At 47.2% G+C, this 22,685-nt stretch overlaps 3 protein-coding genes across 9 annotated transcripts in view; 1 reads left to right on the top strand and 2 right to left on the bottom strand.

The window, feature by feature from the left end:
* Positions 1-65: 65 nt before the first annotated feature.
* On the bottom strand, positions 66-5,398 carry dele1 (DAP3 binding cell death enhancer 1). 3 transcript variants are annotated; one of them, XM_040172533.2, is made up of 12 exons: positions 5,130-5,398; positions 4,486-4,618; positions 3,943-4,045; positions 3,057-3,201; positions 2,764-2,922; positions 2,565-2,647; positions 2,372-2,465; positions 2,081-2,223; positions 1,818-1,976; positions 1,563-1,655; positions 1,034-1,193; positions 66-888 (listed from the first exon to the last, which is right to left on the bottom strand). In XM_040172533.2, the coding sequence occupies exons 1-12, from the start codon at positions 5,158-5,160 to the stop codon at positions 632-634; spliced, it is 1,560 nt and encodes a 519-aa protein (XP_040028467.2). In that variant the 5' UTR covers positions 5,161-5,398; the 3' UTR covers positions 66-631. The 3 variants fall into 3 exon arrangements, with proteins under 3 accessions (XP_040028467.2, XP_040028468.2, XP_077957860.1); XM_040172534.2 differs by having other exon boundaries at positions 66-885; positions 5,130-5,365; XM_078101734.1 differs by having other exon boundaries at positions 2,565-2,629; positions 5,130-5,349.
* Positions 5,399-7,604: 2,206 nt separating this feature from the next.
* On the top strand, positions 7,605-15,951 carry bicc2 (bicaudal C homolog 2). Of its 2 annotated transcripts, none has more exons than XM_040172520.2 (19): positions 7,605-7,961; positions 8,881-8,927; positions 9,248-9,317; positions 9,464-9,543; positions 9,725-9,886; positions 9,990-10,043; positions 10,274-10,489; positions 10,579-10,830; positions 10,987-11,118; positions 11,277-11,466; positions 11,740-11,873; positions 11,961-12,133; positions 12,603-12,708; positions 13,180-13,219; positions 14,374-14,537; positions 14,787-15,003; positions 15,078-15,244; positions 15,363-15,410; positions 15,496-15,616. In XM_040172520.2, the coding sequence occupies exons 1-19, from the start codon at positions 7,676-7,678 to the stop codon at positions 15,559-15,561; spliced, it is 2,604 nt and encodes an 867-aa protein (XP_040028454.2). In that variant the 5' UTR covers positions 7,605-7,675; the 3' UTR covers positions 15,562-15,616. The 2 variants fall into 2 exon arrangements, with proteins under 2 accessions (XP_040028454.2, XP_077957859.1); XM_078101733.1 differs by having other exon boundaries at positions 7,609-7,961; positions 15,363-15,462; positions 15,556-15,951.
* A 2,804-nt stretch (positions 15,952-18,755) lies between these two features.
* The window catches only part of spock1 (SPARC (osteonectin), cwcv and kazal like domains proteoglycan 1), a 68,447-nt gene continuing 64,517 nt past the window's right edge, over positions 18,756-22,685 (bottom strand). For 2 of the 4 annotated variants that reach the window (XM_078102150.1, XM_078102151.1), the window contains exons 8-12: positions 22,541-22,685; positions 22,242-22,463; positions 22,015-22,077; positions 21,333-21,470; positions 18,756-20,049 (exon numbers count right to left, since the gene is read on the bottom strand). The exon at positions 22,541-22,685 is cut by the window's right edge and continues 176 nt beyond it. In XM_078102150.1, coding sequence (XP_077958276.1) covers positions 19,853-20,049; positions 21,333-21,470; positions 22,015-22,077; positions 22,242-22,463; positions 22,541-22,685 — 765 coding nt within the window. In that variant the 3' untranslated portion in view covers positions 18,756-19,852. The remainder of the gene's footprint in view (positions 20,050-21,332; positions 21,471-22,014; positions 22,078-22,241; positions 22,464-22,540) is intronic. The other 2 variants (XM_078102152.1, XM_078102153.1) reach the window with 1 other exon arrangement.

Below are 22,685 nucleotides of genomic sequence, written 5' to 3'. Positions count from 1 at the left end.
TATTGTTACAAAACACAGGATACTGATTTCTAACTGCAAAAAATAAGCAGCAAGGCACCCGTAAATGCTTTTAAAGGATTCATTTTAAATGTGTTTTTTTCCCTTTTATAATCAGTACATGATCTTCCTCACAGTGCAATAGTTTTAAATTTAACGTTTGAACCAACCAAACACATTTGTTGTCTTGCTCTTCCACAAAGAGAACGTAAACAGTCATACTGAACATTCTACTTTAAAGCACTTTATCGGTTTCAGAGCATGTCACACTTATATAACTTGCTTTTATATGATTGATACCACATGAAACCATTACAAGGCACATTAGATCACATTTCTTACCCACAGAACTTAAAATGGCAAAAAACAATAATGCATAAAAACAAATAAAAATATCTTCTATATTTCAATTCTGCACACAATATTATAAAACCGTATATCCAACAGGTCATTCAGCATTATAGAACATCTCAAACTGAATATCGATAAACAAATAAAGTATAAAATAGATTCACTGTAATACAGACGTCACAATATGTACACAACTAACACACCTTGACCTTTCTCCTCTGGTGAATATACATTCACATTTACAAAATACATTCCTCAGCTAGATTGTACAAACTCATGAGAACTATCCGATGCCCACAGTCCACTGGCAGGCCGCTCCCGCAGTGCTTCGTGGATGCAGGTGAAGCGGCGAGGAGGACAGTGACGGGGACACACACAGGCTCCCGGTGCTCCAGGAATGAGACTGCAGTGGAAGGGCGACAGGGCGACTGGAGGCGGGGGGGACGCGGAGGGCCGTAGAGGAGAGCGGCCGCTTCAGCCGCCGGTCGGCTGCAGGGAAACACGGAGCAGAGCGGATGCAGCGCAGCACTGACTCTTCTGCTGAGGAGGTGACAGAAGAAATGAATAGCTGATATTCTCACAGGTTTATTGGCTCATTAAGAGCTCATCACATGCAGTGTCATCACTAACAAATGCGCACAATCCAGTGACTAACACAAATGTGAAGTGTTCCCTTTGTGCCTACCCTTGTTGAGCGCATCGCTCAGAGGCGTCAGTAAGCTCTTGGCCTGCTTGTTGCCTGCGCGAGCGGCTCGCTTGTAGTATTCAACAGCGGTCCTCAGATTCTGCTGCACCCCGAAGCCGCTCTCAAAACATTGACCCAAAAACAGCAGGGCGGTGTCGTCCTGCGCACATGACCAAAAATGAACGTGTGATTTAGCCCATATATGCTTCCGGAATTTGGGACTAAATGAAAGCATTTGTGAAGAGGTCGGTAGAAAAAAAAAATGATATTACAATATTACATCAAATTAAACCACACCAGGAACATGAATATACAAATGTCCCTATCAGGGGAAAGACAACAGATTGGTGCGTCTCAGCAATGAGACAATCCGAAATGCTGTAGCTCTAAAAGGATTTTAAGACGGTGGGGACACCGTGTTGACAAATACAGAGCGGCTGTGCAGTGGGAGGAGAGGTGAAATCTCAGCTGTTAAACCACAGCTAAAACTTCAGAAGCGTCTAGAAGGCCGATCCAGAAGGGCACTCACTCCGCTCTCTGCTGCCATCTCTAGGTAATGGACGGATCTGCTCCCGTCCCTCACTGACTGGCGGGTGTAGACCGAGGCCAGGCACACCTGAGCCTGAAGAGGAAGAGACACTGTCAGGTATTATTTTCTAAAAACCAAAAAGAAAATTAATGTTACGAGTCCATAGCTTGACACTGAGACTTTTGAGCAGCTCTTTCTGCGATGATACTGTGTGAAAGAATTAAGAGTTAACAAGCGTTTTTCCCGATTTCCCACCTCACTCAGTCCGGCTGCAGCAGCCTGTTCTAGCAGGTGGATGGCCGTGTTCAGCTCCTCTTTACTCTGGTGAGCCTTGCTGGTCAGAAGCAGCTTCGCATAGCGGTACTGGGCCTGGTGGTGACCCCCCACTGCTGCCTGCCAATAGTAATACAGAGCCTGCAAAGGAAAACACACAAGAGTCCTCTCAGAGAGGGTTCTTCACGTGGGAGTCAAGTGAGTGTGACGTTTTTTCAAACTGACGAACCACTCATGACTCTCACCTTGTCCCTGTCCTGAACGACTCCTCTGCCTTTCTCGTAGCACACGCCCGTGTTGAACTGGGCCTTGCTGTAACCCTGCTGAGCTGCAGCTAAAAAACATGTAAAAGCCTCCTTGTAGTTTTCACTGTTGGTACTTTCTAGACCTGTAAACAGAGAGACAACAATATCAGCTGTAGGCGGACAAAAACAAGTATCTAATGCAAAGGACTTGAAAACCCCAAAAAGGGGGAACATTGAGTTGGACTGAATGTTTGAAAATGATTTTGTGTTTGCTGTGTTTAAAATCCCTACCAATGATGTTGAGGATAACGGGAATGCTGCCATCTCCCACATGCCGGAGATTCAGTGCAGCTCCTGCCAGCTTCTGCTCATCAGACAGCATGTCCTGAAAACATCAACAATAAGATTTCAGTCAGTCCTTTGCAGGGATAAAGAGAAACATGCATCTTTTATTAAAATACACTTCAAGGAGGCCGGACTTCACCTTGTCATTGGCATCTGCTGTCTCTTTGCCGTCTTGGTCGGCATCATTCTGCAGAGGACAGGACTCTGACAAAAACAATCCCTCTGTGAGAAAGGCAAGAAAAATGCTTTATTACCCTCATCCTGCAAATACTGGGTCAACAACAGTTTGAATAAACAATGATTTTTAAACTACGACTTGCACAGAGCTCAGAACAAACCGGGGAGAGGATGATCACTGGGAGGCTCCCTGGCGGCCTGAAGACTGGAATCCCCCGAACTGCTGCTGCGGCTCTGAACCGGATCTTGGTTCTGCATCTCTGGTCCCTCCTGCAGACACAACACCCTTCTTCCCCTGGGAACGACATCTCGTCTGGACACTAGAGAAGCCAGGCCGGTGCATTTGAGGGGTTTGGGGTTGAGATGTTAAATGTTGTTTATTTAAAACTCTGGTTTGTATGAAAAGGTGAACCATCAGCTGGCCTTTTTGCTTCTTTGCAACAATGCAACTCACAGTTCTCCAGCAGAATGCGGTAGCCACACTTGTGCAGGGTGGAGGGGGCCGTTAGGGCTCCGGGGTTCGGACTCGGCTCAGAGGTCGAGGAGAACTGAGAGTGGATCCTCCTGCAGATCTGCATGAACAGAACTGCTGCAGCGCCCTGCGGTGAAACACTCAGTCAGTCAGTCACTGCTACTCCTAGTACCAACATACTGGCTCCTAGGGATGGTCGAACATGGGCCAATGAGCGGTTACATGCACACAAAAAACACTGTCTATGCAGAGATATCAGGTAACTAAGGAAATCAGACAGCACTTGCGAAGCATATGCGAAGAAAGTGTCCCGAGTGTCGAGTCTCCGTGGCACATTTTTGGCTTCCTTGCTGTACACTAAATTAGCCGTTAACAGGAGACCACCGACTGGTGCAAAAAAAAAAAAAAAAGAATCCGCTAATGGCAAAGGGAGAGAATATGTGAGATCCATAAGTGTACCTGACCAACTGAAGCATATCTTGCACAAAAGGCTTGATTAAGATTTGTGTAATAGTTGTATTTATTTGCACTTGCTAGCTTGACATTCTAACAATCTAATTTGTAAACAGATGTATTTACTACACTTGTACAAACAAATACGTGGGGAGGGAGAATTGTGTGCAGTAAGAAGTTAGTTTTGGTGTTGAAAATAGTTGATTTGGACGAATTTCTTTTCGCCTTGAGGGGGTCTGAATGTCATCATGTACTATTGATCTAATCAGTCCACACGGGTTAAACCATTAGAGGGACCAAGAGAGACGGTGCCTGACTGACACTTTTCTTGAGAACTAACTGTTGAAGAGCTGAAGACGTAGGCGTGTGAGGAAATATAGAGTGCGTTTGACATCAGAGAATGCAAAAGACGCACCCATCCCACAGCATCCAGGGCTGTGTAACGTGGAACCTCAGCAAAGCCGAGACGAAAGCTCCTCTGTTCCTTCCTCCGCTCTCCACCCTCCTCTTTTTGAGAGCTGACAGAAAAACAGCACAAACAGAAAAATGACACATCCGTGTTAGTTTCTATTTTATCATATTAAAACATCACAGAAATATTCAACTTGAGGCACAAAGTTTTGTTTCTGCGCCCTCGACTAACCGTCCTCATGCTTACAGGAGATGCTGTGTGATGATGCAACATGCTGAAAGGGAGGCAGGGAAAGTGCTACGAGTCAAGAACGGGTTCAAAGGCGGAGCAAAGAAATCAGAAAGCAAAGGAGGACGTAGTCTCCGAGGTCTGACCTTCATTCAAAAGGGTTTTTCTTTGCATCAGCTAAGAAAACGGCTTGTGGTTCAAGGGCAAAAGCAGTCATGAGATCAAAGTAAGAAGCAGAGTGCTTTTCTTTCCTCTTTTTTCTCTAGGTTCAATTCAAACCCAAACGAGAAAAAGACGAGGCCGAGGTGTGGAAAGTACCTGCCGTCAGAAGGGTGCTGAGGGGATGAGAGGACTCCAGAGCCGTTGATGATCTCCGCCTCCCCAAGTCCAGCAGGCTGCCCCGGGCTCTGCGGGAGGCGCAAGGAGTTGCTGCCATGGCACCGATGCAAAACTGAGAAGAAAAAATGAATTAATGTACAATATTCACATTTCATTCAAGGTTCAGTCTCCTCGAAACTAACGTTAGGTGACATAAACACGCAGAGCTAACGTTAGCTTAATACAAACACGCAGAGGTAACGTTAGTTAATACAAACACGCAGAGCTAACGTTAGCTTAATACAAACACGCAGAGCTAACGTTAGCTTAATACAAACACGCAGAGCTAACGTTAGCTTAATACAAGCACGCAGAGCTAACGTTAGCTTAATACAAACACGCAGAGCTAACGTTAGTTAATACAAACACGCAGAGCTAACGTTAGCTTAATACAAACACGCAGAGCTAACGTTAGCTTAATACAAACACGCAGAGCTAACGTTAGCTTAATACAAACACGCAGAGCTAACGTTAGCTTAATACAAACACGCAGAGCTAACGTTACGTATTAATAACAGGCTTCTCAAAGAAACAACACGGCATGTGACGTTGATAGTAGAATGTTTCGATGCGGTTACTCTCACCTCTTCCAACAAAACCTTGAACTCTCCACATGGTTTTAGCGTCAGAAGTCTTTAAAGGTTATTTACCGGTACGACATGTTTATTTATTTATTCATGTCCAGTTTCGTCATAGGCTCGTCTGGCCCCATGAATAGCGAGAGAACTTGACACCCCCCGGTCGTCTGCCCTCCGGTAAATAATGCGCTCACAGCGGAACACCGGAAGAGGACTTAGAAGTGCTTCCGGTGACGCAACCCAAGCATCTGAAAAAATGGTTCCCAGCGTCATAGCGCCCCCACGTGGTGTCACGTGGGAAAGGTTTTACAGCTGATCAAAGGTGTTAGGGAGCACTGTAGTCTTATGCAACCAGTTTATAACAGGCTCCCCTTTGGTTTATTCTAGATCAATATGTCTGAATAACCCTCTAATGGAGGGGTCATCACCTCATTTTATTCACTGACAACAAAATGTGTCACAATAAAACCACAATAAAGTATAATTACTTTAAAACAGATTATTTATATACAAAAGGTGACTTTTTTATTTTGTATCCTAAATCTTTTAGGCCGACTAATATATATATTTTTGCTGAAAAGGGAATTTACGATTGCAGTGGCTGAGAACATGTGCTTTTTTAAATCTATTTTTTGATTTATCTCTCTGAAAAGGAGACTCTAATTAGATGACACGTGGTTAGAGTGTTAATAAGGCATTTATTTACTTGTTTAACTGTGCTGCACTCACACATTTATCTAGATTAGTAGCATAGGTGTTACTCATCACATTAACAATGAATGAGTTATAGTCTGTGTACCTTATTGAGCAGTCACATTGGGACCGTGAGCAGGCACGCACAAAACCAGGAGCCTGAACCTGTACCAGCTAAAGGGAATTATGATTTGCAATTGATTGACTTTAAAGTGACAGTCTGAACGCACATCTAGATAGATCTGTATCCATCTATCTATCTATCTATCTGTCTGTCTGTCTGTCTGTCTGTCTGTCTGTCTGTCTGTCTGTCTGTCTATCTGTCTATCTATCTATCTACTTATCTAGTTGAATGGAGGATTCCCTCGGGTTTAGGACTGGATTTAGTAAACCACCCACAGCTCATCAGTGACTGTTTGGCTTTTCTTTGCTGGGCCAATAGATCAAACAGTGACGCACGCCTTCACTCTTACTGGAAACACACACTCTTCTAGTCCAATGGGGCTAAACGGCGGGCCGGGGGGAGGGAGATGTGATGTTGTAAAGTCAGATGAAACTTGGATTAATTCCCTTCACGACCAGTTTCCATGGTGACACAGTCATTGGGTTTTTCAATTACCATCTTCTCTCGGGCAAAAAAGTCTAGTCTACACTAGTTTGTAATGTTAGCAAAATCTCTCTCTGCACTGCCAAATTATATTTGCTGATTCGCCTGAGGCCAAATTTGTCTGGGCAATAAGGAAAAACACTGAGTTGAGCCGGAAGTCCCACCAGATTGACTAATTGAGCAGTTTGTGTTTACCAACGTTTCAGTCTGTACTCAGAATCGCAAATTTGGGAAATTTAAAGCAGGGAGGAGACTTCATATGTGCTAAGCAATTTTTGAATTCCCATTTGCTTTATTTATCTTTATTTTCTAACTTTTAAACCATTTCCTCCAGGTCGCAATTTCTGGCTGCCTGCTGCTTGTTGGCAGCTGTTTTAACATTTACTGTTGTACGATTTAAAGGTACTTTTAACTTTTTCCCTTAAGTACATTCATATTTCCGTTTCAGAGTTTAAAAGGTTATATATTAAGCCTATGCTGAATTATTTGACAAGGTTTTGGATTCATTGCTTCTACTTATGCTTAGTATTTTCTAATTCAAGCATTGGTGCAAGGTCCTTTCTCACACACCCACACACACACACACACACACACACACACACACACACACACACACACACACACACACACACACACACACACACACACACACACACACACACTCACTGCCGTGATGCGCCCCTCCAGTCCCCTCACCCCGACCTCTGGAATCTCAAGTCCTCGTACTTTTTATTCAGAAGAAGGGGAGGGAGGTGGAACCCAACTGGATGACCCTTTTATTTTGTTAGCTGTGTGTGCTGGTGTGAAGATCTTCTCGTGATGTGTGTGTGTGTGTGTGTTTGAGCATGTGACATGTGTACCTTTTCATATACAGGACTTGACCATCTATCCAGATAATCTGTGGACATTGAATGGAGGATTACGGAGGAGTTGTTGAGCTCAAGATGTAGTTTGTTTGTTTGTTTGTTTGGGGCCCTTGAGCTGGAGAACACGCGTTTCCGTTCTAGTGAAGACTTGACTCTCCTTATACATCTGCACACTTCAAGGCCTCCAAACCTCCAACAGCTTGAAGTGAGAACGAAAGAGTGAGATTGGTGTACTAAATGAAGTGAAGGGGGCGGGGGATTTAAAGAAAAGACACATGGGGGGGTCCTTGCCCCTCTCCTCCCTTTTTTTCTCTCTCTCCCTGCTGGTCTCCTTGGTCACACACACACACACACACACAAACACGGACGAGGGGCTCAGTCCTGCGATGGCCACCAACCCCTCGGAGGAGAGCTCTCCGGTCCCGGCCGCCGCAGCTCCACAGCAGCCCGGCTTGGAAGCCCGAGTAGAACCCGGCCCAGCGGTGGTGATGATGCCTCCTGAGCCCAGCCAGGCCCAACCCGGCGGGGCAGAGAAAGAGGATGAGGAAGACGAGGACGACGGGGGAGGCTCCGTGCGAGTGGCGGAGAACGCGGGAGGACAGAGTGTGGACCCGGAGCGGGTGGAGGAGAGGTTCAGGATTGACAGGAAGAAGCTGGAGAACATGTTGTACGGTGAGTGAGCGGAGATGTTCCTCACGCTGAGACTAACCATGCACGCCGTTATCATCTTCACTCTCCAGCTCTGCCTTCAGAGGCAGAGGCTGTTTAATGTGACGTCTGTGTGGTTTGTGTGTGTCTCTCGTGCGTTAAGATGTGGGGGGGGAGGCACCTGATCCCGTGTGTCTGCCAGGTCCTCCAGCTGGCTGCGCGCTCGTCACACCATCGGTGTCACTGCCATGCGCTTTACTCATGGGGCGGCCCCCCCTCCCCCCTTCCCCCAACCCCACCATGATTTATGACCTGCAATGGCAAATTAATTCAGAAGTCTTTCTTGCTGTTATCATTCCTGTGTGGGAAGCAGAGGTACCTGCCCCCCCCCCGTTAGTCATCTCCCCCGTGCTACTGGGGTTACTCGTACACGTTCCTTTTGGATCTTGCAGTTTAAAAAACAACAAAAAACATTGTGGTCAAGTGGGAGGTCTCCGCACCACTGGTGTGATTAGTTGTCTCTCGGCTAATTTGTGGTCCCCCCCCCCTCCCTCCCCGACCACCACCTTCTCCCTCTGTCTCACACTGTTCTCTTCCCATTCCTCAGCTCTGGCCAGCGTAACCCCTAGCGATGAGGGGAGAGGGGGGGGGTGTGGCCGTTCCTGCCCCCCCCAATCTCCCTTGGCCTGTAAATGTCACCGCGGAGCGATGGCCTTTTAAAATTGTTTATGTTCCCGGCAACCTCTTGTTCCAGTCGCTTGGCAAATCTCACACAGGTCAACATTTAAATGTTGACTTTGCACACAAGCTTGATGTGGAACGCTTGTGCTGCAAACAGAGGAACTTTGTGCTACTGACCAGCACAACGTGATAAAGCACATTGCAGGAAAAGTGCGGTCCTCTTTATCTGTCTATTCTTTCTTTTTTTAATGTGTTCTTCCAGCTCCGAGGCACGGAGAGGGCGAGACAGGGGAGGAGTTTTTTGAGAGAGTAAGTACAAGGCCGCACTAGGTAAGAGGTATTTACAATTCTAGCAGCCATCCTCAGTGAACGCCAAAGATAATTCTAGTGCAGAAGGACTTCAGCTGGAGCGTTGCCAGGTCGACATTTGTTCCGCACTCTGCATCCAGTGTTTACTGGTTTCGTGGATGTGATAATTGTAGTCTTTGAAATGCAAACAGGGCTCTGTATTCACGGGGTGGAAGCGATCGGCTGTGTTTCGGTGTGTCATTAAGTGTTGCTGTTTGCGGCACACAATGAGGGCTCTTTCTTCCTCCCCTTCCTCGCTCCCTTTGTTTCCGCTTCCACAGGTGATGAGAGAAACTGACACTCAGGTGAGATGGCCGTCCAAGCTGAAGATTGGAGCCAAGTCAAAGAAAGGTGACGCCGCACGAGTGCTGTGTGTTTTGTCTCCATCCTGTCGCAGATATTTCTACGTTCCAATGGGATGACGGAACATTTTCCTTTTCCCGTGTAACCCATTTAGAAGTGTATAGAACCTAAACTAAACTCCTGTATCGATCCAGATCCACATGTGATGGTGGAAGGGAAGCAAGACAATGTTCTGAACGCCAAGAAGAAGATACTGGAAGTGCTGGAAACCAGGGTGAGGGTCATTTGTTTGTATAGTTAAGTCAACAACATATGGTTTTCATACTCTACATCATAATTATGAATCATCTCTTTGATATAACAGTTAAGTTGATAGAGGAAGAGACCGTGCAGCCACTTTGTGCCTAATGGATCTGAATCTGTATGAATTTCATTGCGGTTCATACAAATTCCAGGTGAACAAGGTGACTTTAAAGATGGACGTGGCCTACACAGAGCACTCCCATGTGATTGGTAAAGGTGGTGGGAACATCAAAAAGGTGATGGAGGTCACATCGTGTCACATCCATTTCCCCGACTCCAACCGGCACAACGGGACGGGAGAGAAAAGCAACCAGGTGACAACATATGATGTGTGAGATACTCAAGCAGCTTTTGACCGAGACACTGACTGCCAAGATGCAAAAATCCAACATTCATTTGTTCATCAACTTCTACCAGGTCTCTATTGCTGGACCCATAGAAGGAGTGGAGGAGGCCCGGAGGAGGATAAGAGTGAGTGTTCACTGTAATAGAAACTGCACAGGATCGATTTTTATGCGTCTCAAAACGCAGTTTCTTCACTCTGGGTTCTTCACACATCAATAGAATGATTAGAAGCTCTGGCACCGAGCTGACAGGTATATCTGTCAAAAAAGCCACCGTCTGCCCCACATCTCCTCATTTCCACCCTCATCCGCTCTCTGCCTCTTCTCATCCCACTCTTTTTTTTTTCTTCTTCCAAGGACCTTCAGCAGTTGTCCTTGACCTTTGACCTTCCAGTCAGCCTGGTGCCCCAGGCTCTGCCAGACGCAGGCTCTCCGCTCATCCAGCAGGTAGTGCAGACTTTGGGGGTCAGTGTGAGCTTCAGGGCCGTGCCACCTCATCCTCAGGCGCGACCCAACTTCTACGAAAGCTGCTGCACCGTCTGGGGCCTGCAGGGCAGCGCCGCCGCCGTCAAGGTCAGCGTCAAACATGGAGAGTCCAACTGGATCCCGTTCACAGGTCATGCACCTCAGAATAAGGTCCAATGTATGTCGCCCGCTGGCAGAAGGCAACCTGCATCCTGATGGATCTGTTGCTGGGGTCGGAGGTCACGGGCGGCACGGTGAGCAGCCAGATGGATGTCACGTCCCAGCAGCATCTCTTTCTGTTGGGGCAGAACGGAGCTCACTTTCTGAGCGTCATGCACCAGACCCAGACTCAAATCATCCTCCCGGACCTCAGCGCTCCTCAGAGCCCCCCGTCACTGCTCATCCAGGGAAGCCCCGAGGGAGTGTGCCTGGCTCGCCAGCAGATGATGGTACAGCGCCGGGGTTTTACTTTGTTGGCAAGGAATTAGATAAAAGAGCCATAGTGTGAGGTAGAGAGTGCAGATGTTTGTTCTTGTGATTTCTCGCATATGTCAAAATGTGTTTTTTTCCTTTTCTGTGTTCTTTGTGTCTGTACGCACATCCAGGACTGTCTGCCTGTGTGTTTGATGTTTGACATTCGCGAAGACGGAGAGGCGGATCCCTGTAAACTGGCTCAGATGATGCAAAACCTGGGAGTCTTCATCAGCGTAAAGCCCAAAGTAAAACAGACCAGCAAGGTACAACTTTATCGGCGTAGATTTGCTGCTTGTCCTCACAATCTCCTCTCCTCGCGTCCTTTGTTTTGTTATGATGGAACTAGTCTCACTAAATACTAAATACTAAATAAATAAGGATTTTAAATGCAGTGTGTTGAATACTAACGTACCGTTGTCAGTCAGTGGTGGTGAAAGGTCTGGAACGGAACATCTCCTGCCTTTATGAGGCCCGCCGTTTGCTCCTCTTGTTGGATTCCTGTGAGACCGCCGAGGTAACAGAGATGGCCCCCGAACCCGTGGCAGCCGGCGGCGGGCTGGCCAGCTATTGGCTCAACATGTTGCTGCAGCAGCTGCGTCTCTCCGAGCAGGGTGAGCATGCACACGCGCGTGTATCTCTGTGGGTTTTCACCCAATTGTCCTGGAAACGGAAAAGAGCCACTAGTGCAACACAATCATTTAAGGGAAATGATGTACACTTTTGTCAGCTATTTGTTTAACCTCTTAAACTTAAATGTCTGTCAGTTCCATTCAGTTCGATTCACTTTCATGCACATTGCAAAATATGATGCATGGATGGAAACTTTTTAACTCTGTAAACCAATATGATCTTCATTCACCATCATGTGCCGTCTTCTCGCTCAGGCTCGGTGCCCGTTATCCCTCCAGAGCTGTTATCCGGCACCAAGCTCCGGCCACCACCTCCGCCAGGCCTCAGCCCTCACGCTGACGAGGGGAGGACGGGAATGAAGGGAACAGACAGCCGCCCGCTGGAGAAGGTTGGAGACTTTAGTTGAACCTGGACCTGGACCCGGCAAACAAACCTCAAAAGAAATCAAGGCTAAAAGCACCAAATTCTTTACTAGATCCTAGAAAATGAGGACCAGTCGTGCCAACCAGAGGACGAGAGCCCCGCCGTGGGGGTGATGTCATCATCTGGGGGGTTAACAGGGCGAAGGGGGAGTCTACAGAGCCCTGAAACTACAAAGGTGTTCAACCACGGCAGGCGCCATTCGACAGGGCAGGCGCTGACATACAGGTGAGCGTCACCTGGATAGAACATCTGCTTTCATTACTCGTGGAGTCTTTGTGTCGGCTCACATTAATGAACAAGTGAACTAAACGAACCGAGTCACAGCCTGATGGCCGACCTTCAGGGGACCATGTTTTGGTCTCCAGATGGAACATTGCTATTCACTTCAGCGTGGTTAACACACGCACACACACATACGCACACACACTGGCGTGTGCCAGATTGGTCGAGAATGTCTACAAATTTTGTAACAGTTAGAGAAAAGTCACCTCGCGCATCTCATCTATATTTTCCTTTGTTCTTTTTGTTTCAATATGCTTCAATATTTCATATCCATGATGCAGTTTTGCTGCTGTTGCTCTCGGGGAAGAAAATGTCAGATTCTTCACGCGGCAATCAGAGTTTAACCGAACCTCGTCTTTCAAACTCGTTTTTATTCATGTGGAGGTTTTTTTGTTTCTCCTGAATGTGCCAGATTGTTAAACACAGAAACGGAGGGAGGGAGGAGCGAGCGAAGGAACAGCCTGAAGAGAGACGTGATGATGCCTCAGGATGTTTGCTCTGACTCATCCGAGGCCGAGGTGAGGAAAAACACTCTAATGTGGCCAACCTAATTTAGCAACATCTACAGATGAGTGATAAGACCAACAAGTCTTTATGAACCCCTGAAAGCCGCTGAAGGTGTAGCGATTTAGACACACTTGCAGAGGAGAGAGAGACAGTGGCAACGCGATTCAACACCTCAAACTTATTTATATCAAACGATAGACGATACAGAAGATTACAAACTGCTGGCGCGTTTGTTGTGTTATGACCTATTGATTTACAAAACCCAGACCAGGGTGCCATCAGATTTTGAGAATGGTTTTCTGGGTTTGCTTGCTTCTCTTCACGTTTGTTGTCGCTCACTCTTAAAGGTCACTGAGAGGAGGATTAACAAGTTTGCTGCCACAGCAATATGTTCCTTCTGCCCGTGCTGAGCAACTGCAGGGAACAAATAATTCAATTTCATGCATTATTTACCCTCTCTATTTGTTGTTTGTGCTCCGTAGGGATACGACTACGAGAGGAAGAAACTGCTGGCAACCAGAGGTTAGTGCTCCGACATTTTTAATATTTCACCTACTGGGGTTTCAAGAGCTCTGCACAGGCTTCAGCGGGGGAGCCTTTCTTTCCTGCTTCCATGCAGTACACGTGTTCTGCCAATAGACATATTAAACACACATTTTAATTTGGCTCAAAATGACTGTATGTTGTTGTTGTGCTTTGTCAAACAGCCACCTGTATGGAGATGAACTCAGCACAGGTTGTAAAAGTACTTAGCTTAGCTTCTCAAACGACACTAAATCCAAAAAATCATTTGGTTTTTGTCATGTCGTTGAAAAAACATACTTTAATATCATATATATCATAAGATAAAAGGGGCTTATAATTAGTTCCTTTCAAGTACGATATGGAGGCAATGCGTTGATATCCCGGCCGGTAATAGAGGGAGTCCGTTTCACCGCCGTTCACTGCCAGGGCCACTGATGAAGGGGGCCTGTTTATGGGCTGCACCGTGCCAGCGTTATAATAGAAAAGCACTGGCACTCCCACTTTACCCACACGGGGGCCCAACACACAACCCACACATGCATGCAAACACAGTTGTGTGTGTTCCTCTCCCGAGCATACACGCGTGGACACGCACTCTCTGTCTCACACACAAACACACACACAGGAAACAGCACCTCATCCATCACGTGGAGTGAGAGATACTGGGAAGAGCTGTAGCCAAATGGTACTGAATTCCCTGAGTGTTGCTTCATGAGATTCTTATGAATTAGCAGTCTGAATGGGCCATCTGCCTCGCAGTCATTAGGACACCCATATGCCGGTGTGTGAATGGGACATCGACTGGCATAATAACACACAAACCACACAAGTGACCCACTCACCGGTTATAACCCTGTCGATGTCGTGCTCTTTGGAGTGATGTTGCGGTTGTTGTTTTCTGCCAGTGGAGCGCTGTCGCTTCAGAGCGTGTCTTTGCGTCAGCCATTTGAGTTTTATTTAGTATGCAAAATGCTGGCAAGGAGAGGCGAGTCATTATTTAATCCCCAGCTTGTCACATGTTTTCTGTTTTCAAAGCGTGAATTCGTTTTATTGCGCCACCTGTCCAGCATCAATCAGCAGACCACAGCCACCATCTTGTGAACATAGTGGAACATTAGGAAAAGTCAGTAAATGCAAGTTTCTTCTGGCAGCCATGCAGAGGAAGCCCGTGGTCACGGAGGTGCAGACGCCCACCGACACCTGGAGCGGCCTCGGCTTCTCCAAGTCCATGCCGGCCGAGGCCATCAAGGAGCTCCGCAACATCAGCCGCCGCAGCTACAAACCCTACCTGAGCATCGCCAACAGCCAGCCGCAGGTAGCGTCACGCTACGCTCTCTTACCCGGGTGTCTCCAGGGCTCCCTGTAAGCTCTGCAACTGCTCTGTGGCCTTTGAGGGAGAAGCAGACTCAACGAGGTCAATAAGAGCAAGAGGCCTTGCCACTAAAAACCTCCTCACGCCCAATAACTGTTTGACCTTTGGGGGAGGAGGTGCTGCGGTGAAAGCTTTGCAGATGACAGAGTATAGTTCCTATTCAATGCTGGTACAACTTCTGTCTCCTTCTAGCCATACGCTGCTCAGATGGGAAAGGTGTGTAACGGGAGCAACTGTGACAACTGGAGGGACAGACATGGATCCCTGTCTTCGTCCCTTCTGGTCTCCTCCGCCTCCTCCTCTTCCTCCTCCTCCTCCCCCTCCTCACCCCCGTCCACCTTCGCCTCATCCGCCTCCTCCTTCCCTGCGTTTGTGTCCTCGATTAACAGAAGCAGGAACGACAAACCCTGTGCGTTTGTATTTTAACCTCAGTACTTCCCCTTTCTCTCGTGCACCTCTAACGCTTTGACCTTCGACGTTCAGCGGAGAGCTTCCCGGGGAGCGGCAGCTACTTTGACGGCGTCTGCTCATCGAGGAGGGCGTCGACCTGCAGCCAGCGGAGCCCCTCCCCCCAAATGATGGACGACCTGCCCGAGCTGCTCGGCCAACTCGGCCTGATTAAATACATTGACGTGTTTGAACAACAAGAGGTAACAGTTTTTTTGTCAACTTTCCGTGGGCAGTTGCAAACACGCAGACGGGCTCGTGTCCCCCAGCGAAGGCATCATCAACGATCAATGAGCATTCTGATCACCCGTCCTCATCCAGATCGACTACCAGACATTCCTCACTCTGTCTGACGAGGATCTGAAGGAGGTAGGCATCTCCACCTTTGGAGCCAGACGCAAGATGTTGTTGGCAATTTCAGGTGAGAATTTGATTTTTTTTTTACGGGTGGCAGGTGGGGTTCTTCGCCTCCAGTGACCTCGTGTGTCATTCTGTTGTCTCCCTCCCTGCGCAGACCTGAACAGAGGCAAAAGGAGGCCGTCAGATACACCCGCTGTGAAGCCCGGCTACTTGGAGGGTGGCGCCAGTGGCCGACTGCCGAGAATCGTGGATCTGGAAGTGGCGGCTCAGAGCCATCACTGGTGAGAGGAGAGTCCCAGCAGCTCTGAGCTCTTCGGCATCTCAAACAGTACAGAGGGACACTGTTGGCCGAGCAGAGGTCCACCTGCCATAATTCTGCGGTTCTTTTTAATAATAAGTGGATACGTATTGGGATTCTCAGAAGAGCAGCAATTACTATGCAGACATTTTAGTCCAGCGCCTTTCCACTACAGCCAAATCCCAAAGTTCTTTTTGTAGAAAACCGAGGCAAGGTCTTCTCTTCCAGACAATAAATAAACTGTATGAAGCAGCATGTTGATCCTAGTGTCTTTCATCATCTTAAAGTGCATTAGATATTCACAAAAATGTAATTATAGTGACAATAAATAAATGTTGCCGTCGTCAAGACTGTATTTTTGCTCTTTTACTAGAGAGTTGACCAGGTTGTGCTTCACGTTAAACAGCACAGCCTGCGGTGTGAACTGGTCCTCTACTCAAAGCCAGGATCCAACCAACAGAGGGCACTGGTGTCACACACTGTGCTTATTAATTCCAGTCACATTTGACTTGCTTGAAAATAATGAACTTTTTGTAGGAGCAAACAGTGTTAACAGCCTTAGAGCTCCTGGTGTACAAGGTGGAGCAGCAACAATCAGATACTGAAGAAGAAAAAAAAGAATTAGAAATCCAAATAGGTAAATGCTTTTATGGCTGTGAGGGTAATGTGACACCTTTTAATGTGGTTTGGTTTCACCCGACTGCGCACCTAAAAGTTCCAATTTAATTAATCACTGTTGAGGTGTGAAGTCACTGAAACCGCTCATGAGTTTACTGTTTAATTCATTCAGGGAGACGGCTGCATGCAAGCCACTCAGTGCAATCAGACGGACCACATTGGCAGAGTATTAACTGGGCTGCTGTGATCGCTCTCTTCATTTTTCAAATTTGGGATATTGTTGGCTACCATATGTATGCAAATGATCCTAGAAAACCTCCACCGGGGGGGGGGGGGGGGGGGGGGTCATGAGTGGGCCTGAGCTCACGAGCTGCCTGGTGCAGCAGCAGCCAAGAATGAAAGAGAGTGCGAGTGGAAGTGGTGGGCTGTGACAGATTAGGGAGAGATGATCCCTACTTATTACAATGTCTCTGCCAATTACACAGGCAGGCTTTATACCAGCGATCCTAAAATCTGCTCCTCTGACCCCGAAGCACTGCTGGATTTCCTTTTTGTCAGGCAGTTAATTGCACTCCCTTGCGGTTGCAGGTCTCAATTGGTCCTTGATGGCAAAGCTAGAATGAAAGCTACCTGGAAGGAGCGGCAGCAATGAGGGGAGCCACTTGGGCCATTCAGCTGCCGAATGCTCTCCTGGCACGTGGCAGACTTCGCTGTCTGGTCTTTTTTTTATTTAAACGGCCTAAACCTCTCAATATTAAGAAGGTGAAGTTGAAGTTAAAGCTTCTTATCATCGGAGGGAAGACAATTGTTTTGATAATGGATCAAATTACAGTTCATTATATCCACTCTCCCGACTGCATTAAAAGTTTTCATTATGTGTTTGTTTTCATCGCCTGCATCTGAACCGTTTTGCTTGAATCTGAATCAGTTTTCAGCGCCAGCTCACGTTCATGTAAAGTACAAAATATATGCTACCGAACGGCCGAGAGACAGCGACTGGCACAGTAGTGCTTGGACCAAACAAAACCATTTCACATTAAATTGGAAACTTCATCAAGCTCCTCTTATTTCGTTCCAAAAAGGGCCACCAGTTAACAAAAACTTTTCGCTCGTCGTAGCCAACGAAAAAAAAAACCCCTCCATAGAGACCTCGAGCCACTGTGAGGATCCACTGTGCCATCTGTGGATAATTAAAAAGCTGCAATAGAGAAATAAAATAGAGGAACCAAATGCCCTGAGGTTAACACAACCACGCAAATGTCTTCCTGAGATGGAGATGGGATTCAGTGAGTGGGAGAGAGGAGGGGAATGGAAACAATAATCAGAGAGAGAGAGAGTGTGTGTGTTAATGTATGTGTGCATTAGTGTGTGTGTGAGGACAACAAGGGTTGTAAGTGAGTGCTGATGCGTTTTCGATGTGTCTTGAGGTGTTTAAAGTTAGAAAGTAGAACAAACTTCAATCAAAATGTAAATAATTTGCAGATGTTATTATTTGCATATAACCACTTTGTCTTTTGGGGGCATTTTGTGACTTTTGGTTTTCACTTAGCTGGTGACTGCAGGAGTTGGTGGAATCCTGCATGTAAGTAGGAAGCTGCCGGTGAACTTAGCAAGAAACCAGGGGAGCGTGCTCGCCGAAATGAGTGAATCACATGTTAACGGTTTGGCTTTTGCAGTTTTTGTCACGTCTGGTTAGCGGGTTCTGTTTCTTATCTTCGGACGAAGTTAGCCAGTTGCTAGTGGTGGTCTAATATTAAGCGAGCAACGCGAGAATGATGTCAATCTTCACGTCAAACTCAATGGGAAAGAAAAATTATTTTTCCCACACAATTCAAATTTAAAGAAGGGAAATGGGGAGACTCTTACAGGCACAGCTTCAATGAAAGAAGTAACCGGGCCCATAATCCATGCAAATTGAGGAATAAGGTGGATACAAAGCCGGGGAAAAGCAGCAGACGCTGGAAGTGAAGACGGGCGAACGAGTGAGACGTTTCCTTTGTATCTGACAGATTGTGCTGATTAGGCTGTTTTATTTGGTCGTCCTCTTAGCCTCGGATTGTTGTGTTTTCAAAGTCCTGAGCAGGCTGTTTCCAGCCAGCAGGGTCATCCGTTCTATTAGCCGGTGATATTACAAAAACACCCATCAGGCTTTTATGTTCTTTTGGGCACGTCTGGCTTTGCAATTCTCCTCTCTCAAAGGCCAGTTATACGAGAAACGTTCCTGCAATCATCTTTGTCTGCGTCTAACAGGAGAGAGTACGTTCTCAAAGTTGGAAAAGGTCAGATATGATTGAAGGCTTTTATTGTTCTTTACGGAGAATAAAATAAAAAAATGTAAATGTGTTTTACAGTTAGGAGAGAGATGTGTATGTATTTCGTCATGACTCGTGCTGAAAACGGAACAAAAGGAGATCAAGAGACACGTGGACACAGACCTGTAAGGTTCAAAAGACACCCTAAAGTGCCACTTTACTTAAATGTTCAAAGTTACAAAGAAAAGTTCACTTAGTTGACAGAGTGAGGATTTTAAATCACGGACATATCCAGTGTGGGGAGGCGGGACAGAGCCTCTTCTCTGCTCGCCGGACTTCATGTGTCCTCCCAGCTCAGGAGCAGCTTCTTCCTCTCGAGTCTATTCACAGAAGCCCTACCGACCAATAACTAAAACACCAGCCGGCCAATCGCCACAGGTTTGGACTGCAGGCCTCGTAGTTCGATTCTTCTAAACTGCTATCGCTCTGCAACGCCGCCTCCGACCTCCTGAGATTGGGAGAAGAACTAAAAAGACACTAGACAGCATCAACATAGCAACGAATATTGTAGCAGCCAAATAGGAATCACTTTCTGTTTGCGATGCATAGAGCTAGACCTGGCCAGGTAAATCTCTCTTTTACAGAAACACGATGAGGAACATGCAACAACAACGACAATACATCATTTATCTCATTGCTTCCTGGGCTTTCTGGGACATTCAAGATCAACGGTGAAATAATTTACAATCCTCCATGAAATAACAAGAGAGAGCGGGGAGCCTCTTGGACGTGTAGTGGGAAAATCTTTGAACACTAGAAGGAGCCTGACGGCGGAACGCAGAGCATGAGGATGAAGCCGTTGACGGAGGGGCAGGGAGGGATTAATCCACTATCTGGGCTGACCAGAGGCTCTGACATGGGTGCACACAGATAGGAGAGGAAAAAGAAGGAGACACAGGGAGTAATTGGGACGATAGAGAAGCAAGTCCTTGTTAGAAGGGGTTACAGATTGCAGAAAGTGGACAGTTTAAGCAGAAATCTGACAGTTGTTGAAATCTAGTGTGTCGCTGTTTTGCATCTGGAAGCGAAAACACTTGAAGATGAAGAGGTCGGGTGAGGTTGACTGAAAAAGGGATATGCATAAGGTAGAGCAATCACAAGGGCAAGTTCGGGAGACAAACGATGGGCTGCTGCCAAAGTAACTGGAGGAGGAGACATTGGAATGGCTTCAGATCTGTGCCGAGTTTCCTGGCTGGCCGATGGCGGAATAAAATGGGGCGGAGCTACCAGACGTAGCCAATCTCGTCATCCTTGTCGTCTTCCTCGTCCTCGTCGTCCTCGATGGCTCCTCGGGGGTGAATCCGGCCCCGTCGTTTGTTCTGCCGGCTCCGCCCGCTCCGCGATGGCTCCTCCTCCTGGTCGTCCAGGAGAATGACGGCGCCGCCGCTGCCAAAATCCCCCGATGTCTCTTGGTCCTCATCTTTGGGTGAGATTCACAAAGAGAAGCTTACAGTACAGGCACACGTCAAGTGTCCTGTGTCCACATGCCGTAGATCAAGTAGTGCGCGTCCAGAGGCTCGCGGTGACCTTTCGTATGAAATTATTTGAATTATTTGAATGAGTCACTGTGAAATGGAACATCAGAGGTCATAAACCTTCTGAGCTTTACATCAAACATTACGTCCAAAAAAACACAAATGCGGCACTTTAGTCGAGTGGCACTTGCAGTGTTGAAAGCAGCTTGATGTACTTGTGTTCAGGCTGTCAAGCAAAGAGCTGCAGCATTGATACCTGTTTGTTCTATGTGAGTAGGAGAACTTTGTGCTCCCAGCCTGAGGCCACTCAGCAAGTTAGATCAGCTTGTTAAACCGGGTACAAAGGACTGCTGCTGTTGTTGTGCGTGTGTGGCGCCGGCGAGAGACCCCATCAATATCGGAAGCTGCAATTACTGGCTTTGCACAAGACTGGCTTTTGAGTGAGCCGTAATCTGTGACTGTGAGCTGGATGTTTGATTGGCAATCAGTATATCTGTCCGGATCCTTTCAGGCTAATTATTTTTCTTTTTCTCAACACAATCCCTCTGACATTAATCTGCAGTAAAGTTCTTGTGTTGCCGTTTTGCCCATTTTCCTTTGAAATTCCCCCAATGGCTTGTTAACCACCACTTTGACGCATCTCAGCACTTAATTGTATGTATTATCTTTCTGAATGCTTCCGGATGCCGACATCAGCCAGAGGTTTTAATATGTATTCCCCTTTAGAAGGTGCAACTTGGACAGCGCAAAAAAAATTCATGTATACAACAAATCTTCTGACACCGTTCTCCGCTGACGGACTATCCGACCCGACTGGCTAGACGCAGGTGTTCCATCAAAGCCACATGAGCAGAATATCAGAGGCTGATAGAATCAGACATTGGCCCCATAGTAAACTAGCTGCAGTGCAGCGGCTCCAGAGGCACATGCTTAATGTAATCTACTTCCTAAAACGATCACTGATGCGTAGATACACGTAAAGATAAAGAGCTATGGGGGGGGGGGAACCACCGAGGAAAGAAACAGAACACAAAGCTGTAATCGTGGTGCTGTGGTGCGTTACGTCGCACAGACAAAGCCTTGCGCTCGCACTCGTCTGCAGCAGCAGATTGCAAAGCGAGATAAAAGACATCCATCGGCCCAGACGGATTGGGGGCCAGTAAGTGCAACAGCAACCCCAACCCCACCCAAACCCTTGTGAGGTGTGTCAGTGAGTCTGTGGCCTCACCGCAGTTTGGGTTGCCTTGTTTTCGGGAGCCAGCGATCTCGTTGCCGTACTTGTCCACACACCAACACTGGCCCGTGCTGCCGTGACACTGGGTTGGTTTGTAGTAGCCCTCCTCAGTGCAACGGGGGATGTAGAAGCCTGCGGAGGGACAGGAGGAGAGGAAAGAGAAAGAAAGGGAACAGCCACATGAGAAAGGGAGGGGGGGGGGGGTGTGAGGAGAACGGAAACACTGAGGTGGGTCCCATCTGATCCGTGCTGCAGTTATGACCAAAGTTATTGTGCATTCACACAGCGGGGTCAACAATCAATTACTGCTGTGAAGGTTGCAGGACAACAACCATACATCCTGCTTAGAGCGAAGCAGTCATTTTTCAATGACACGCACACACACACACAGACACACACACCTAGTCCTGTTACCTTCATTTGACCCAGACCAAGCTCATTTTTCAAGCTGTTTTGTTGTGAGCTGGAACACTGAACATGTGTACAAAATGTCAAGGCGTGCTTCACAGTGTGTGTGTGAGTGTGTGTGTTTAATGCAACTGCTGTTTACTGCCTGAAGCTATTGGAAAGGGAACATTTCTCCTGCTAACGCGTGTGTTTGTTGACTTTAAAAGTAGGCATGTTGGTTTGTCAGACAGGAGTCAGTTACAGTCAACTGCCAATCATCCAGACTGACCAATGAGGCTCTTCCTTCGACTCTGGTTCTGGATTCTGCTCTTCTCGGCTTGGCAGGGCAGTCCTACGAGCAGAGAGCATTAACACACTTTAATGGTTAAAGCTTGTTATTTCAACAGAATCATTTGACTGAAACACCTGTTTTCTTTACATTGGTCACTCTCTCATTACTCTGGGCATTTTCCTAAATTGACAGATTTTTCTGTCCAACCCCGTCCTGCTCCTCACCCTCTGGTTTCTGGAAGCAGTAGCACCACTCGTTGTTGGACAGCTTGCCGTCCTTGAAGGAATCGCAGGAGTTGAAGAGGGGCTTTATGCACAGCTCATACTTGTCCAGGTAAATGGCACTGAGCTCGGATTGGTCCAGCAGGAGGTCAAAGTTCATGTCGAGCTTGTTGAACATCCAGCCCAGCGAGTCCTTGCAAATGGGCAAGATGCTGGTGTCGAAGTCTAGAGGAAAAAGCGGCGTGGAGGAAACAGCACATAATGGACTTTTGGAAACCGCAGAAGGTGTTCAGGTCACTTACATTTGATCTTTTTCACACGGAGAGTGTTTCTGAGTGCACGCAGTGGCAGAGCTGACATCAAGAAGAACCGAGCAGCTGCTCTCATGAGGACCGGAAAGCGTGACCGTTCAACAGGAAAGCTCGGCGCACACACACACACACACAC

Source organism: Gasterosteus aculeatus, chromosome 4 (assembly GCF_964276395.1).
Source record: "Gasterosteus aculeatus chromosome 4, fGasAcu3.hap1.1, whole genome shotgun sequence".
NCBI classification, from domain to species: Eukaryota; Metazoa; Chordata; class Actinopteri; order Perciformes; family Gasterosteidae; genus Gasterosteus; species Gasterosteus aculeatus.
This window is presented reverse-complemented; position numbering and strand designations above follow the sequence as displayed.